Source organism: Bos indicus, chromosome 7 (genome assembly GCF_029378745.1).
Source record: "Bos indicus isolate NIAB-ARS_2022 breed Sahiwal x Tharparkar chromosome 7, NIAB-ARS_B.indTharparkar_mat_pri_1.0, whole genome shotgun sequence".
Taxonomy (NCBI): Eukaryota; Metazoa; Chordata; class Mammalia; order Artiodactyla; family Bovidae; genus Bos; species Bos indicus.
Genome location: NC_091766.1, coordinates 59,534,245 through 59,551,675, shown reverse-complemented (window position 1 = coordinate 59,551,675; position 17,431 = coordinate 59,534,245). Strand labels below are relative to the sequence as shown.

Sequence of the window (17,431 nt, the reverse complement as noted above, 5' to 3'; positions counted from 1 at the left end):
GGTTAAGAATCCGTCTGCTAATGCAGAAGACACGGGTTCAATCCCTGTTCCAAGAAGATTCCACGTATCATAAGGCAACCAAGCTGGTGGGCCCCAACTACTGGAGCCGACATGCTCTGGAGCCCGTGCTCCAGAGTGAAGAAGCCACCCTAAGAAGAAGGCTGTGCACCACAGTGAAGGGTAGCCCCTGCTCACTGCAACTAGAGAAAGCCCATGCACAGCAACAAAGACCTAGTGGAGCCAAAAATAAATCATTTTTTTTTTGTTTTTAAATGCGAATTTTTTAAGATCTTTAATTTGACCTCTTTTAAACATGTTGTGGGGCTTCCCTTGTAGCTCAGTTGTTAAAGAGTCTGCCTACAATGCAGGAGACCTGGGTTTGACACCTGGGTCAGGAAGATCCCCTGGAGAAGGAAATGGCAACCCACTCCAGTATTCTTGCCTGGAGAATCCCGTGGACAGAGGAGCCTGGCGGGCTACAGTCCATGGGGTCTCAAGAGTCGGACACGACTTAGCGACTAAACCACCACAACCAACCAAACATGCTGTAGGCTAAAGGCGTGAAACTAAAGGTACATGCACAGCCTGTTCTTGTGGTTTTTAAGCTTGGAAATAAAATGTTACAAACACACATGTATGCATTTTAGTTTTAAGTCTTATTTCCCTTATTATTTTCACATATTTCATGTGTGTCAGTGCCTGAAAAGCCTGGATGAAATCATTTAAAATAACAAACAATTAGGATTTGTTTCTGGGTGTCCTTGCTCCACAGAATGATACAGAAGGCTGTCAGGGCTGCAGATTACTTACTGGTTAATGTTTGCTATCGTGTCCATCCAGCTGCGAATGCGCACCTTGTTCCGGACATTGGGAGGGTTACTGAATTCATGGATAATACAGATATGATAGGGGTAGGGACCACTAAACAGCTTCTGCTCCAATGTTAGTGTGTCCACCTGTGGAAAATACCAGAGAGGATGTGGAACCAAGGAAGAGAATGCCTTAGCAATCTATCTCCTCGGCTTGAACAATCTTTCCTTGGGACCTCAGTTTTTGAATCTTTGGCTGATTTGAGAATCAAATAGTCACATTCTGCCCTGAACACAACTTGCCATGCTAGGAATAAGGCTAAGCAAATTCATCTGTCTAGCAAGCTCAACAATTTACATCTCACTGTTGTATAAACGCACATTAAACCAGAGAATCTGGATTTAGGTAACTGATCCCAGCAATTCACTTCTGAGTATGTCCTTTAGAGGTTTAAAGACAATATATTATAGAACTGTGAGTGTAGAACCATACACCTCATTCTAACTGGACTACTGTCCATCCCTAAAGACAGAACACATTTCCTTGCTTCCCTGTAGCTTTTGTTCGCACTGCATCCCTATTATACTTACGAAATCCCACTTTGCCATCTTGATGACATCCATGTCTACCTCCTTCATGGAAAGGCAAATTTCTCAAGGGAAGGATGATGATCTGGGTATTTTTCAGCCCCAGCAAATTATAAACACTCAATAAGCAATCTGTGTACTGAAACGACTCTTTTCAGGCCAGGTTCAAACACTGACTGAAAACACTGATTGTTTAAAGGTTACTATTTCCTTTAAACGTTCTTTTGACATCAAGCAGTTTTACATGCAGTGCTACTCTTTTTCCCTCAGTTTTACTGAGAAATAATTGACACACATCACTGTATACACTTAAGGTATATAGCATGATGATTTAGTAATATATACATTGTGAAATTTTACCACAAAAGGTTCAGCTAACAGCCATCATCTCATATGGATACTATAAAATGTTTACTCTTAATAATGATAATGGTAATAACAGCAACTATCATTTGATTGTTTGGTATATGCCAGAAACTATGCTAGCACTTAACATGTATTAATTTAACCATTACAGGAACTGCAGGTTTTTATTCTTCTAATTTTAGAGATGAAGAAACTAAAACACAGAAGTCAAGCAATCTGCTACAGATCAGTGAACCAGAGCTGGAACCAGGAAGTCTGAAACCAGAGTCTGCTCTTTATCACAGGCAACTTTTAGTAAGTATAAAAACTTGTTGAAAAACAACTCTCTTCATCATATAACTTGCTAAAAGCCTCACAACGATCTATTAGAGAAGCCCTGATGCAGAAAACTGCAAGATAGTCTAGGTTGGTTAAAAAACTAGAGAATCCAAAGAAACATTACTGTGGATTCAGCAAATGAATAAAAGCCAATTTTAAAAAGGCTGAAGACTAAAAAAAGGATGAGTGCAATATGTCATCACCAAAAAGAAGCAGAGCTCGTTACCTGCTGCATGGGGCGTAGGTATATGATACGGTTTCTCTCAGGAGGCATCCTTAGTATCTGGTCTAGTACCTGATCCATATTCAGTTTCTTGCACTGTGCATAATCAAATCGGTTTACGATTGGTGCATTTTCTACTTTTAAATGTTTCAGTACCCTGCATCTTGTAGCTACAAAATGAAAACAAAGGTAAGATCTACAAATAATTCATACAAAATAACAGAGCAACGAATATAGCCTATTTGGAATCCTCTTTGGAGGACTGGCACATCTTTCATTAGCATAAAATACTGCAGATAAAAACATATTTAACACAGGCCAAGTATTATTATACAGGACAAGTGACTGTCATCAAAATAACTTGAAAATATGATTCTGTCCCATTCAAAGGAGGACTGTCACCCTCATGCTAGAAGGGAGATGAAGGTACCTTTTCCTATCTAAGATGTTACTCACAAGAAATTCAAGTCTCAGAGAATGACTTGCTTAAATACAGGAATTGTTTAGGAAATGTTTATTGAAGAGGATGAATGATAGCAACTATTGACCTATACAACTTTATGAGTAATGGTTCACATGTTATCTTTCATTGGCCCATAGGGAATAAGCAGTGTTGATTTCAATTCTTATCACAGTATAAAACCAGAACCTTTAAAAAAAAAAAAAAAACAACTCAGAAATATTTGGATACTTTGGTCTAAAGTTGTACAGTCCAGTATGGTAGTCACGAGATACCTGGAGCTATTTAAATTTAAATTAACTACAATGTAATAAAACAATTTAGTTCTTCAGACACTAGTCACAGTTCAAATGTTCAAAAGTCACAAGTAGCTAGTGGTTACATATAAAACAACAGAGATACAGAATATTCCATCACTGCAGAAAGTACTACTTAAAGTGCTGCTCTGAAACATGATTAAATATTCTTCCCATTTTTTTTTAAATTTTATTTTTAAATTTTACATAATTGTATTAGTTTTGCCAAATATCAAAATGAATCCGAGGTTATAGAGAAAAGTAAATGTGACACATTTAACTACAGTAAGATACCAATTTCAGAAAAATACCCCCTTCCTTTTTTTTAATCTCACATATCATATACATATATGTAAGCATGTATCAATCACTCCATTAAACCTTGGCAAATGCTTTATAAAGTATAATTATGTACACTTTACAGACCGAAAAAAATCAATGCAGAATACATAAGTTGCACAAAGCAAGAAACAAGTCAGTTCTTAATGATTTTACATGGATAGTATCAAAAACAATTTTGAGTATAATAGAAAAATAAACAGATAATGCACGAGGCGTACTATGTATCTGAAGCTTTTAACTCATACATTTTCAATTTAAAAATTTTAAACTTGTAATAACTCACTTATTTGCTCAGAGATAAATATGTATATTAAAAAGACATGAGAAATGTACTGGAAGGATCTATATTAAATAGACAACCAGAGGTAATGGGAGCCAAAGGGACTGGCAGTGAGGGACAGATGGGACTGGAAAGAAAAGTAGGGCCTGGACTAAGGGTGATGTGCCTCGAACTGAGGTTATGATTGATGGTATCACATCCAGAGCAGTCAAGCACTTAAGGCCCAGTCACCACTCCCTCTGTAAACACACACGTAAAGACATGTCCAACACCACAGCTAGAAAATAGCAAAGAAGGATTCAAGGTGAGGCCTACTTGACTCCAAAGCCCAAAAATGCTGTTGACTTAACCTCTGTCAGATCAAGTTGCAATTATCTTGAGGAGGAAACTGGAGGAGAGTCTATATTAAAAGATAAACTAAGTCTCCACACAGGACCCCTTGCAAATACTACAGAGTTGAGAACTACAGAATGAGGACAGAATTAGAAAAATCTAACTGATTCTTTTGAAAAAGCAATACAGTAATGTTATCATAGCATTTATGAGACTTTAATCCTTTAAGCTCAGTCAGATGCTGTAGTATGACGTGGGCCTAAGTACATACCATGGATGAACATCATCTTGGGACAGTCTTTCAGCACTAGATCTGTGATTCCACAGTTGGTCATAGTGACTCCAACAAGATTTTTGGATTTTAATACAAGGACCTACAAGGAAAAAAATTTAAAAGATGTACCTTCTAGAGTATGTACTTTTTCTTTAAAAAAACAAAACTAAAATGTTTTCACTGGCACAACTGAGAAGCAACTACTACCAATCTCTTCTCTATAGGGCAAAGAAAATATGTAAAGACGGACACTTTATTCAGGACTTGGCAGGACTGAAAGGTGAGTGAAGGTGTTCCCCTTCACCTGTACATGGTCATCCTCAATCACAGGATCACTGGTACTGGTGGACTTATCCGCTGTCCGCTTCCGCTTCATGGCATGACGTGGCTTTGTTTTGGCAACTTCTAAAAAAGGCGAGAGGAAATTAAAGTTTTAGCTTTGTTGTCTTTCCTTCAAAGAGAGCACATTCAAATGCATAGGTATAAACTCCATTAAGGCAACTCTCAATTCTACTACTTGATTCTCAAAGGAATACAAACAGACTGCCATTTCCAAATGACTTCCAAAATAAGATAACCTTCCACTGTCTCAAACATACCAACATCAAATATACACCGTGCTCTTCACACCTGGGCCATTCCAACAGTCTAATCAACATTCTCGTCTCTAGACACTCAACCCATCCTAAATACTACTGGTAAGATTAAACTCACTGATTTCCTGCTAAACAATTTTAAATCATTGACTGCTGCTTAGGGAATACATACTGATGCCTGACATTTGGAGCTATACTTTAGCCCCAACCTTTCTCAATTTTACCCCATACCATATCCTAGTCATCTCCTATTGCCAATGGCTCTGAAGTCATTGATCATTTTAGCTTTTCCTGCCCACCTTTCCTGACTTCAATTTATGAAATACTATCCATCCCTGAAAGGTCCAGCTTAAATGCTACCTGCTCTAATAAGTCACCTGGATCCCCAAACATCTGGTTCTATAATTCCCTGTATATGTTTTATGTCTCCATTTAAACTAAAAGCTCCTTGAAGACAACAACATTGTCTTATTTCATCTTCGTATCAACGTCAGCTGCTAACGATGAGCTAAAATGAACATTTATTGAATGAAATGGCAATCAGCATTCACTGAATGACTGACAGCATCACAGATACACCAATGGAGCAACAATAATAGAAAATATTTACTGAGCGCTTACTGTGTGTCAGGCACTTTTCTCAGGGTTTTACTTACATTAACTAATTTAATCCTGTTAACAGCCCTCTGAGATAGATTATTCTCCTTGCTTTACAAATAAGTAAACTCAGACATGGAAAAAGAAAACAGTTTACCAAGGTTATTTAAGACTGTGCTAGAAAACCTGCAATTACTCATCTGCCAAAGCCTGCCTGCTGCTGCTGCTAAGATGCTTCAGTTGTGTCCGACTCTGTGCAACCCCATAGATGGCAGCCCACCAGGCTCCCCCATCCCTGGGATTCTCCAGGCAAGAACACTGGAGTGGGTTGCCATTTCCTTCTCCAATGCTTCACTTTCACTTTCAAACCCTGCCTAGTAAGGCTCTAATTCATTTATTAGTATTGTTCTAAAACATTATCGTTTCGTTATATAATCATCAAATATCATGTTGATATTATTTAAGTACAAGTTCGAAATTCATCTCAAAAACTTAACAAGCACATATATTTTCCAAGACAAGACACTAAATCACTGTCTTCATTTAGAGTCATTCTGTAGCAGAGCATATACTGAATGAAGGTTGACATTAATTAATTAAATCCCACCATATTGCATACTACTACTAGATTATAAACATTCCACTTGGTAACTCTCTCACTTCTAACTTGAAAGACCACAAAGAAAGGGAAACAAGGTACAAATACCGAAAATTCCCAAAGGCCTGGGGTTATATAGGAACTCTATACAACCAGTTCAAGTGGTTTTTTTCTCTTTTCAATATACCAGAACTCTTTCCTCTACCACTCAAAATCTTTGTGAAATATTACACAAAACAACTGAAGACAGCTACTTTGGTTGAAGCCTAGAAGGGAGTACAAGAGTTTTTACCTATCAAACTTCCTCCAAGGACTTTGAACCCAAGCAAAAAACCCCGGGTTTCTGGAAAAGAAAACTACTGATACACTGAAGGCCGACTTACACAGTACTCCTGAAGGAGCTTCATGAATAATCTAATCATCTTCACTGACAGGAATCTAACAGCAGCACCATTTCATACAACAGCCAAGTTTCACACACCTGTTTCAACCAATAGTAAGTCCTGGTTCCCTCTCCCAGCACCACAAAAGCAAAACAGGGTTGCTTTCACTCCTTCATCACAGCGTCCAAATAAGGCTCTTCTATCAGCACTCTCCTTTCATGCTCCAGTCTTCAGCCTCTCACCATCATGGATTGTTTCCCTCCCCTACTCTTCAACTGATCAGAATATGGTGCTCAAAGTTAAATTTCCTATTCTCCTGAGTACCCAAATTGGCAGTTTGTTTTCTAAGAAAAATTATAAAACTAAGTCACATTTTATATGTAGATAATTTTGAAAAACAAATGCTTCCCAATGTAAAAAGAAAACAGAGTTCATTGTGCTTTTTCCTTATGCCTCCTTTGTTTAGGGACAATCTTTAGTGATTTTATACATCCACCAGCATCAACATACCTCAGATGATGGCTCCTACCACTTATTAAGTTCACAATTATTCACTCAAGACCCATACCATGTAAGACATGTGCTAGAAGCTGGGAATATTATGGTGAGCAAGCAGACACTGTCCCTGCCCTCTTGGAGCTCATAGTCTATTGGAAAAATAGACAGTAAAACATGGAATTACAATACACAGTGTAATTGACATTAGTCGAGATGCTACAGAAACACAGAAAAGCAGACCAATGCGGTTATGGGTGTTAAGGAAGAGGTTAGTATTCATGAGAACCGTATCATACTCATCTTAAATGCCATTCTTTGACAATCCAGTTAGTTATTTTTATGATATTTATTTTATAAAGCATTATACAATGAGGAGAAAAAGAACAACTTACAGGCATTTATTCCTAATGTAGGAAATCACAAGACAAATACTACTTCTAACATGGTTTTAACACTACATAGGGCCATAAATAAAAAACAAAATTAAAAACTCAAATATTTTCTTTGAAGTGATTTTAAAAATATCTGTAACACTCAGTCATGTTTGTTCCTTTATTGGTTTGGACTTTTCTCCTTAAAACTTTTAAAGCAGAATGGCCAACAGATATAAAAAAACATGCTAGATTAAAAATAGCAAACTGAAAGTCACCCACATAACTTGTTCTTCCCAAAAGAGATATGGATAATTTAAAAATCAGCAGTTTGAAATTTCCCCAGAAAAGCTGTTATTGAAAGAAAATGAACATTTGTATTGTGTTTAAAAATATTAAAAAGTAATTTACCTACCATATACATTATACACATTAAATATAGACATTATAAGTCTTCCCAAATTGGAATTTAAAAAATCAATAAGACAATAGATATAATTTACCTAAAAAGTAAAAAGCACTATATAATTTAATTCTAGTAAATTATTTAACCTAAGAAAAAGTTCTAGTCACGAAACAAGTCAGAAGAAAGTGGCAAAGGGAATAACAGAACATAAGGCAAAGAAGTCAAACCCCCTCCCCTAAGATGGTTAATGTGAAGGACCCATATTAAAAACACAGGCAACACCCCCCGCCACCCCCGCCAAAAACAGTAACAACTCTTAAAACTTTACCAAGGCACAGGAGACAAAAATAGTCCCTAAATAGGAAGACTCAAAAACTGATCATTATCTTTTGTCCATCAATGTAAAGGAATTACAAACAAAACATAGGAATGTTTGTTTCTGCAACTTGACAAATTATAAAACTATAAAAATAAGTGATAAATGCATGACTAACCAAGGAAATTTTGCAACGAGTATGAAAGAGGACAGAACACTGGAATAGGACCTCATGCCAAGAGGTAAACTGCAACAGAGGCAAAGTACATGATAAAAGAGTATTTCAAAAAATGATGAGGATGGATGTCAATAAGTAGTGCTGAGACAATTAGGTGACAATTTGTAATTAAAAAACAGTTCCCAAAGATTATAATAAAGATTTAAACTAAAATAAACAAATATATGAATAAAAGAATGAGAAGATGTGAACAATTATCTGAGCCAGGTGTACGGAAGGCTTTCCACAGCATAAAAATAAAGATATCACAAAACTAAACATGTAGATCTGACTTTACAAATATGAAAAACCATACAACAAAGAGTGTCCTAATGAGGTGCTTCTGTTTAACAGGCAGAGACTTTCAATGTGGGACGATGAAAAAGTTGAGCTGGATGGTGGTGATGGATGCGTAACAATGTGAATATACCTAATGCTAATAAGCTATATACTACAAAATGATTAAAATGGTAAATCCATGTTATGTATTAAAAAAGATAAAAAGCATTTAAAATTCAAGCTGGGAAAAGTATTTTCATCATGGCCGAACTAATATTTGCAAAGCATAATAAAATCTTCAAATAAAACTCATATACTTTGAGTTTATGACTGATAACAGTACATAAGTAAGGTCTCATATTTATCTTACGAAAGCTTGCTTTTGTTAGTTTAACTCCACATGATTTAATCAACTCTACTTAGTATATAAAAAGGTACTTTGTGCTGGGTGTTGATGTAAAAATTTTAAAATTGAGTGAGACTTAGAGAAAATAAAATGTATTATTATTCATTGACAGCTATATACAACTTAATAAAGGCAGCAGAGAGTATTTAAAAATAAGATCAGAAATATAAACAGAACTACAATTAAGAAATGTGCTTTACCCCTACCAAATTCAATGCCTTGGCATACAAATAAATATTAATGAAACTGTATACATATGTACATCTTGAATATTTCTTCATCAAAATAATTCTCAGCTAAACCACTTACTTACCTGCTTATCTCCTGGCAAACCTGACTGGAAACAAACTAGACTTTGGAAAAAATTACTAAATACTGCAGAAGCAGATATAGGGGTATACCCATATGCTGTGCTCCCCCAGCTCCAACAACTTACAGTCCTTACCTTTTGGCTAAGGTTTTAAAACTTAACTAGTTAAGTCTTAAAAGTTAAGACTTCTGAATGTGGAATGGGAGCAGAGTTTATATATTGGGAATAACACATCAGAATCAGTACAGTATTTAAGGTCAATACATATACACAATTATACTTTTTTTAGAAGCATAACTATCTAAGCTTTTCGTGCCTGGATATCTTACAAGCTGTTTTACATGCCACCCCCACTCCCCACTCCCATCCCACTGCTGAAAATTAGCTCAAGATCTATATGATCATAGAACCCAAACACAGAAATCAATTTGCCAAACTGGCTTTATGTAAGAAAACCTTTAGAATGAGCAGATGCTCTTCTCTGGTGCTAACCTGCAGTAGCTAATCCTGGCAGCATTGTCATACCTGACTCAGATACCAGCGGTACATGGGAGAGTCTGCTCCTGGCCCTTGTTAGGGGCCTCCGAGGGTAGTCTTCATTAGACTGCACGTCACAGCGCTCAGGCTGGGAGCTCCCCCTCCTGTCCTCACCTGTAGCCCCAGAGCCACTCCCATTAGTCCTCTCATCATGTGCTGGGCCTGAAGACCCCCCTTGTGGCAGAGTCCTAAAGGAAAAGGCGGATCTCGTACCATCCGGGCCATTCACAACACAGGCTCGGCTGGTTGAAGGACGTTCCTCATCAGAACACCTGCTAGTTCTCCTTTGGGATTCCTGGGGCCTGTGACAGCAGCATCTGGGGCAGACAGAACTCTCTGCATCTCCCTCCTCCATGGCCTCAGAGTCCTCTGACCCACCGGGGGAGCAGACACACTGCCTGGACACATCCACTTCTGTAGGGCTAGGCTCGGAAGAGCCGCTGCTGTTCACCGTCCTTACAAAGTCGGGGCTTTGAGAAGCAGTGCTGTGTGAGCTGGAGTTTCCCACTGTGCTGGCGGTGGTGCTGCTGCAGCTGGGATAAACATCCTTGTTTTTTTTCTTTTCAGGTATATCCCTAGCTGCTTTCATATCGGCTTTGATCTGCTCACTGGTGACCTGACAGCCTTTCTCACAGCTGCTTTCCTCGAGAGGAAACTGCTTCGACTGGCCCATCTGATGGGAGTTGTACCTCTTTCGAAGTGGAGTCTTGCCTTTTCCACTTACTGCTTACAGAAAAAGAAGAATGGCCCGAGGAAAAGAAAAGATTTCAGTACAAATTCTGGACAAAAGGTAAGAGTAAATCTGGAACAGGAAACAATGTACACTAATTTTCCTAAGGCATAATGGTGACCACATCACTCAGCTGCTCAAGAGTTCTTTATGGCTCTCTACTGCCTACCTGATTAATACTCTTGAGATCAGCTGTCAAGGCTTGTCATGACCTAACTGCAAACTAACCTTCCATTCCTGTCCCCTCTATAAACATTCTATACCCCCACCCAAACTTTTCTTTGAATATACCCCTGTTTTATTACCTAGGAGCCTTTATTCTCACCAGTTTTTTTTTTGAGGGGGGCTTTGGACATCTGTTCAGTCTCTTCAGCACTCCCACCCCAGAGCCACCATAGTACATGCCCTAAAATATAATCTGTTTCTGACCTGACTCTTCAACCAGACTAGAGGTTCCCGACAGTGGGAGGGAAATACAGAGAGGTCAAGACTTATTCATCTCACCCCTCACAACACCTAACACAGTACCTTGTGGGCACAGTAAGGCTGAATGAATATACAAAAGCATACTTATATTAGGTTTTGTCTGGCTGACACAAAATCTGGTTTCTAAATTCAGAAATTAAACTTTCTAGGAAACACTAGATTAGTCAGCTGGTCACATGACTTTTCCTAAATGTCAGTGTCCATAAAACTCCTTTAAATAAGTGTAAAGATAAATCTGAATTTCTTAAAAGGAATAAAGTAAAAAATGAGTAATCAGTTAGTGGTTAGTAAGTTATTCCAAGTCTAAAGAACTGAGCTTACCATACACAGAAATGTGTGTATATTTCAGATTCGGTGTTAAATGTATACACATACATACTAAACATTCAGATACATTAAGGAATAGGGTCTTCAAGGAAAAATGAGTGGACAATTTAAAAAAAACCTCATCCTTTGCAGAAAATGGTAAGCATATGGTTTTAAGAAATAGAAGGGAAGACCAAGGAAAGAAGTATAAACCTAAAAGTTAACAGAATTAAAGTTTCTTGGTGAGGCAAATGGCAGAAGGTTGTAGACTGATTTAAAGGGAGACAAGGGATTATAAGAACATACTTCAGGAGTTCCTCAAGCACCAAACTAACCACCAACATTTGCTAAATAAGCACAAGTGGACAGATGACCACCTGGGGAATGGTTGTTCTTCACTGCTCTAGATGACTCGGTTGTCATCTTTTACGTGAGGCACAGGCCCCTCACTAATCCCTGATACTCTGATGCCACACCTTCCTAAAGCCTCCACTGTGGGACTGACAACCTCACATCTTCTCTTCCCCAAGCCCCAATTCCACAATATTCTTGTGCTGCACTCGCCCCTGGCAGTGCCACCCAGATTTTCCTCTCTTGCTTGCTCTGCTGCTTTTCTTGCCCCCTGTCACATTTCATAAGGTTATGTCAACTGTACCACAAGCTGTGGTAGGGACACAGTATGTAAAGACCAGTGTGTCCGTTCTCATGGTGACTCCCTAATAGGTCAGAGTAAGACACAGTCTCTCACCTGATAATTCCCTAGACTGTACAGACTCTCCGGTTTTTTCTTCACGCTCAGAGAAACGCCGGGCACCATTCTTAGGAATCCAGACTTCTTGGAGTTCTAGACTGTCTTCTTCATCATCACTCTCTGAGTCATGAACAGTAATTGGGGTTGGTTTCACTACACGCTGAAGACCACTGGGTCCTAAAACAAACAGCAAAGGCTTAACAGTCAATTTTTGCCCAAGAAAGGCTTTCACTCAAAATATTGTTCCAGTATTTTGGGATCAGAGAGATGCTTTGGCTCTATGAAACCTCCCTGATCACTCATTTTCATGCACATATACTTGGATGAGACACTGTGAAAACACTTTAACTCTAAAGCATTATGTAAACATTAAGTATGACTAATATACCACCCAACATTATAAAGGAAAATTAAAGTAGAAGAGCATATGGCATCTCCCTTTAAGATCTTCACTGCTGGAAAGAGTCACATAATTATCCTAAAAATAATACTCATTATAATGATTTAAAAAATAGGCTAGATATTTTCCTAATTTTGCAAATGTCTGAATGAAAGCAAGCCTCTGACACTTATAGACTGGTGAGAATTCTGCATTCTTTAAGTACAGGTCTAATGCACTGGATGTCACAGATATGCTCTTGAAAGGCTGGATGCATGCTACACTTTGGGTCTTTGATTATTTATATAAAAAATGTTTTGGGCTTCCCTGGCGGCTCAGTGGTAAAGAGTTCACCTGCCAATGCAGGAGACGTGGATTTGATCCCTGGGTTGGGAGGATCCCCTGGAGGAGGAAATGGCACCCAGTGCAGTATTCTTGCCCGGGAAATCCCAGGGACAGTGGAGCCTGGCAGTCCATGAGGTCACAAATAGTCAGACACGACTTGGTGACTAAACAACAACAAAAAATTTTTTGTCTGCTTGGCATTACACATTGTAAACCTTCAGCTCTCACAACCCACTTTTCTCTGACAAGTGAGGGAACTTTCCTGTCTTTTTCCTGTCATACTGTATAATGCCTGGCACAAGGTAGGCACTCAAGTATTTGTTGAGTGAGCGACTGCATCTGTAAGACACTTAAAACAAGGGTAGTTAAAGATTTTTTCAATTCAAAGGCAAGGTAGCATTTGAACAGACCAGGAGTGAGAAAAATTTTAGTTCTCATCTCAATTCTGTTCCTTGATCAATGGCTGAGTGGTCTTGAGTAAACCATTCAAACTTTTGAAAGAATATTAATTTCCCTATCTGTAAAGATGAAAGATTATATCAGGTAATCTTTTGGATTATATGACTGCTATAAATGACCCAGTGCCAAACTGAGACTAGATCTTGTTCTGTTTATTATACCAAATCAACCTCTCCACTGCTTCTTCTCCCCACCAAAATGAAGGGAGAGAATAAGCAGAACATTTAATCAGGTTATTTTCTTACTTATAACTTGAGTGTTTTTTTTTTCTCTACACACACACACATGTGTGTATACCAATAAAGAGGAACTGCTGCCACAGTTACAAAAAAATAAAAAACAAACTAATAAGATAAACACACACATACACAGAGAAAGAAATACCACAAGTCTAGTCAAAAATAAATAGCATGTAACATATCATTAGCTGTCATGTCAAAAAAAAACATCATTCTCAGTGTTTTCCTTTCTTCATTAAAGTCAGGCCCTAGTTTTTAGAACCCTGAATGTGGGAAGTCACAAGATTACCTGCTTGTTCCTCGTCAACATCCACAGGAACAACTGCCTGACTGTGAGCTGGAGTCTCATGTCCACTCTCGGCCATCACCTCTCCATCTTCTTGCACCATGTCTTCCATCTCATTCAGTGCTTAAACAAAAATAACCACAGTCAAAGCAAAACCAGGAGATGTCTAAGAAAACCACAATGGCAGGAAAAACTGTGGCACCATTAAGAAATGAGCAGTCTCATGAGCACTAGGCCCATTCTAAAAGAATGTCATGTGAATGTGCTTCATTCTATCGACATCAACAAGAAGTGTCCCATTCTATAGGAGGGGGGGACCACAGATGGGAAAAGCATTACTTGGTAGAGAAAGCCCACCATTTTAAGGTGAAAGGATGGAGAAAGGAAGAGTGGAAAGAAGAAAGCACTTATTCATTCCTGAAGATGTTACCAGGGATGGCTATATGAGGCAACTGTTTGTCTCCTTCTAAGCTGTTTGTTTGATGGCAGTGATAGCCAGCTACTGCAAGATCTCATGATCATCTTGTAAGCAGTTAGTCTTGTATCTGCCACCTGAACCAGGATGCACTGAGCAGGCAAGCTCAAATTGTTTCTTTTGCTGCTCTCTAGAGAATATGGTCATATTTTCAGCTCATGTGTAGCATGGATTATTAAACACAGGAAGTACATTTTTAACATTTTAGCATCATTCAAATGTTTAATCTGCATCTGAGTCTTCTAAGGCTATTAGTGCCTATCAGTAAATGGGAATGTTTATATTTTTCCGGATGATAAGCACATTGAATAACTTCAGACTGATAAGCTTCAAGATTTTAAAAGATTAAATTCAAATCCCTCAAGTCTGTATTCAAAGCACTCACCCCAGTACCCTCTTACTCCCGACCCCTAAGCTAGGTGCCTGCTCTCAGTCTGAATCAGGACAATACCGGTAGTGTCCTTTACGCTTACAGCATGGCCAGGACCCAGATGGCGGCAGGCTGTGTCTACCCTGTGAACCACTCAACACCTATGGGTGTACAACACTACTGCTATCTAATCAAACAACCATTTGAATGAAATGAAGACACCAACACAGAAGAAAACAAGATACTGTTCCTGAAAGAACTAAAGAATCTATTTAAGGAGACAAGAAAAATTCATACAGTCAACAAAGAAACAAGGTAAAATATGAGTATGCCAGAAACATACTATTTAGATAAATGCTACTGGAATATACAGCAGAGAGGTCTGAGATTTCAGAGGGACACTGGGGTTTGCTTTGGTTTTGAAAATACACAACAGCACATTTCCCCTCATGTTTAGCCTCCCATCCCAAACTCTTGCCCAACTCTAGCTTCTACACTTCATTTAGGGCCAAAAAAAAGGACTGACCTTGTCAAGAAATACTATATGATAAACGTCAATCAATTTGCTTCTTTCATTCAATTCTCAAGAGCAATTATAAATAGCAGCTAGTAATTACTGTGTACATATACTATGTCTGGCTCTGTGTTAAATGCCCTCAAATACGTTAGTTATTTCTTACAGCAATCTTATGAGGGTATTATTACTAGTCTCATTTTTGCAGTTGAGGAAACTGAGGCTTAGAAGGGTTAGCAATTTAAGGGGATTTGAAATGAGGTCCATTTCCAAAGACTGATAAAAAACACGGACGATGAGTAGGTAGAAAATTTATAGTCCCTGCTCTCAGACAACGCACACCTTCTAGCAGAAATGTTAAGATGTATAAAATAAGGTCAAGGCAAGGCAACCTACTCCAGTATTCTTGCCTGGAGAATCCCATGGACTGAGGAGGTTGGTGGGCTGCAGTCCATGGAGTTGCAGAGAATTGGACACGACAGAGCGACTAAGCACAGCACAATACATACTCATTAAGTGCTAGAACAGTCCAAGTAAAGGGAACATGGACAAAAAAGCAGTTGTTAAGTCTCCTGTTGGACAGAGAAGGTTTCACTGAGATGGAGTGATATTTCATATATCCTAGGAAGCATGTAACATTTTCCAGAAGAGTAAGTAGGTCAGTGATAAAAAGAACAAGAGTTTGAGTTGAAGTAAGGGTGTGAAAGAGGAAAGGAAGTTAAAAAGGTAGCCTGGGTCCCAGACTGTGAAAAGCTTAAAACTGCCTCTTATGGGCCGAAGAAAACCACTAGGACAGAACTACATTCTTCTATCTATGTGGGAAGATTTCCAAAGCTGTTCAGCAATTGCTTTTTAGGTTGCCACAATAACCTGTGGAAATACTATAAATACCCCAAGGTTATTTTAAACTTCTTTAATTGCATTCACTCACTGAATATTTATCTAGAGCTTACTACAATGTGTTACTGTTCCTAGGTTGCTAAAAGACAGTGGTTGTAGTCAGTATCTCTAATCTCATGGAGTTTAGTTGGGGAAGAAAAAAATTTTTAGTAAAATTATTTTTTAGTCAACAATAAAAACATCAGAAAATAAAATTAAAAGAGGGTGATATAAAAGAGAACGAATTAGTGGCACTTAAAGTGGGAAATTAAAAGACTTTTACTCCTTGGAAGCAAAGTTATGACCAACCTAGATAGCATATTCAAAAGCAGAGACATTACTTTTCCAACGAAGGTCCGTCTAGTCAAGGCTATGGTTTTTCCAGTGGTCATGTATGGATGTGAGAGTTGGACTATGAAGAAAGCTGAGTGCCAAAGAATTGATCAGCCTTTGAACTGTGGTGTTGGAGAAGACTCTTGAGAGTCCCTTGGACTGCAAAGAGATCCAACCAGACCATTCTGAAGGAGATCAGTCCTGGGATTTCTTTGGAAGGAATGATGCTAAAGCTGAAACTTCAGTACTTTGGCCACCTCTTGCGAAGAGTTGACTCATTGGAAAAGACTCTGATGCTGGGAGGGATTGGGGGCAGGAGGAGAAGGGGACGACAGAGGCTGAGATGGCTGGATGGCATCACTGACTCGATGGACGTGAGTCTGAGTGAACTCTGGGAGTTGGTGATGGACAGGGAGGCCTGGCGTGCTGCAATTCATGGGGTTGCAAAGAGTCGGACATGACTGAGTGACTGAACTGAACTGAAAGTGGTAAGGTGATCAAAAGGTTCAATAAGTCATGGAAATGTAACACACAGCATGCAGACTATATTTATTAATACCCTATTGCATATTTGAAAATTACTGAGAGAAGATCTTAAAATTTCTCATCACAGTAAAAAACTAATTATGTATGGTGATTGATGTTTACTAAACTTATTGTGATCATTTTGCAATATGTACAGTGTCAATTATACCTCAAGTGAAAAAAAAGAAGATTAACGTGGTAAGGAAAGACAGCTCTGAAATTACTATTTAAGCTAAGACCTACATATCAAGAAGCAGCCAGCCATGCAAAGATGGAGGGGAGGACATTCTATTAAGAGGCAGCAGTTAGTACAACAGTTGGTGCCAGTTTGGCACATTCAAGCACAGCATGTGAGGTGGGGAGTAGTACAAGGTGAGAACAAGCCAGATTATGTAGCACTTTATGGCCCAAATCAAGAAACTAGATTTATTCTAAGGCAGAGGGGAGCTGTCAGAAAGTTTTACAAAAGGAAGTAACATTGCCTGTTTTTGTTTTTTAAAAATTGCCCTGCCTACTCTAAGAACTAATTTTGCTATAAAAGCTATTAAAAC

General features: G+C 38.5%; 1 protein-coding gene across 10 annotated transcripts in view; it reads right to left on the bottom strand.

The window, feature by feature from the left end:
* FBXO38 (F-box protein 38) overlaps window positions 1–17,431 on the bottom strand; it is a 65,165-nt gene that overhangs the window by 2,575 nt on the left and 45,159 nt on the right. For 4 of the 10 annotated variants that reach the window (XM_070793802.1, XM_070793803.1, XM_070793807.1 and 1 more), the window contains 7 exons: window positions 13,788–13,907; window positions 12,074–12,253; window positions 9,759–10,529; window positions 4,594–4,694; window positions 4,287–4,389; window positions 2,308–2,474; window positions 811–956 (listed from right to left, as the gene is read on the bottom strand). In XM_070793802.1, the coding sequence (XP_070649903.1) occupies window positions 811–956; window positions 2,308–2,474; window positions 4,287–4,389; window positions 4,594–4,694; window positions 9,759–10,529; window positions 12,074–12,253; window positions 13,788–13,907 (1,588 nt within the window). The remainder of the gene's footprint in view (window positions 1–810; window positions 957–2,307; window positions 2,475–4,286; window positions 4,390–4,593; window positions 4,695–9,758; window positions 10,530–12,073; window positions 12,254–13,787; window positions 13,908–17,431) is intronic. The other 6 variants (XM_070793805.1, XM_070793806.1, XM_070793804.1 and 3 more) reach the window with 6 other exon arrangements.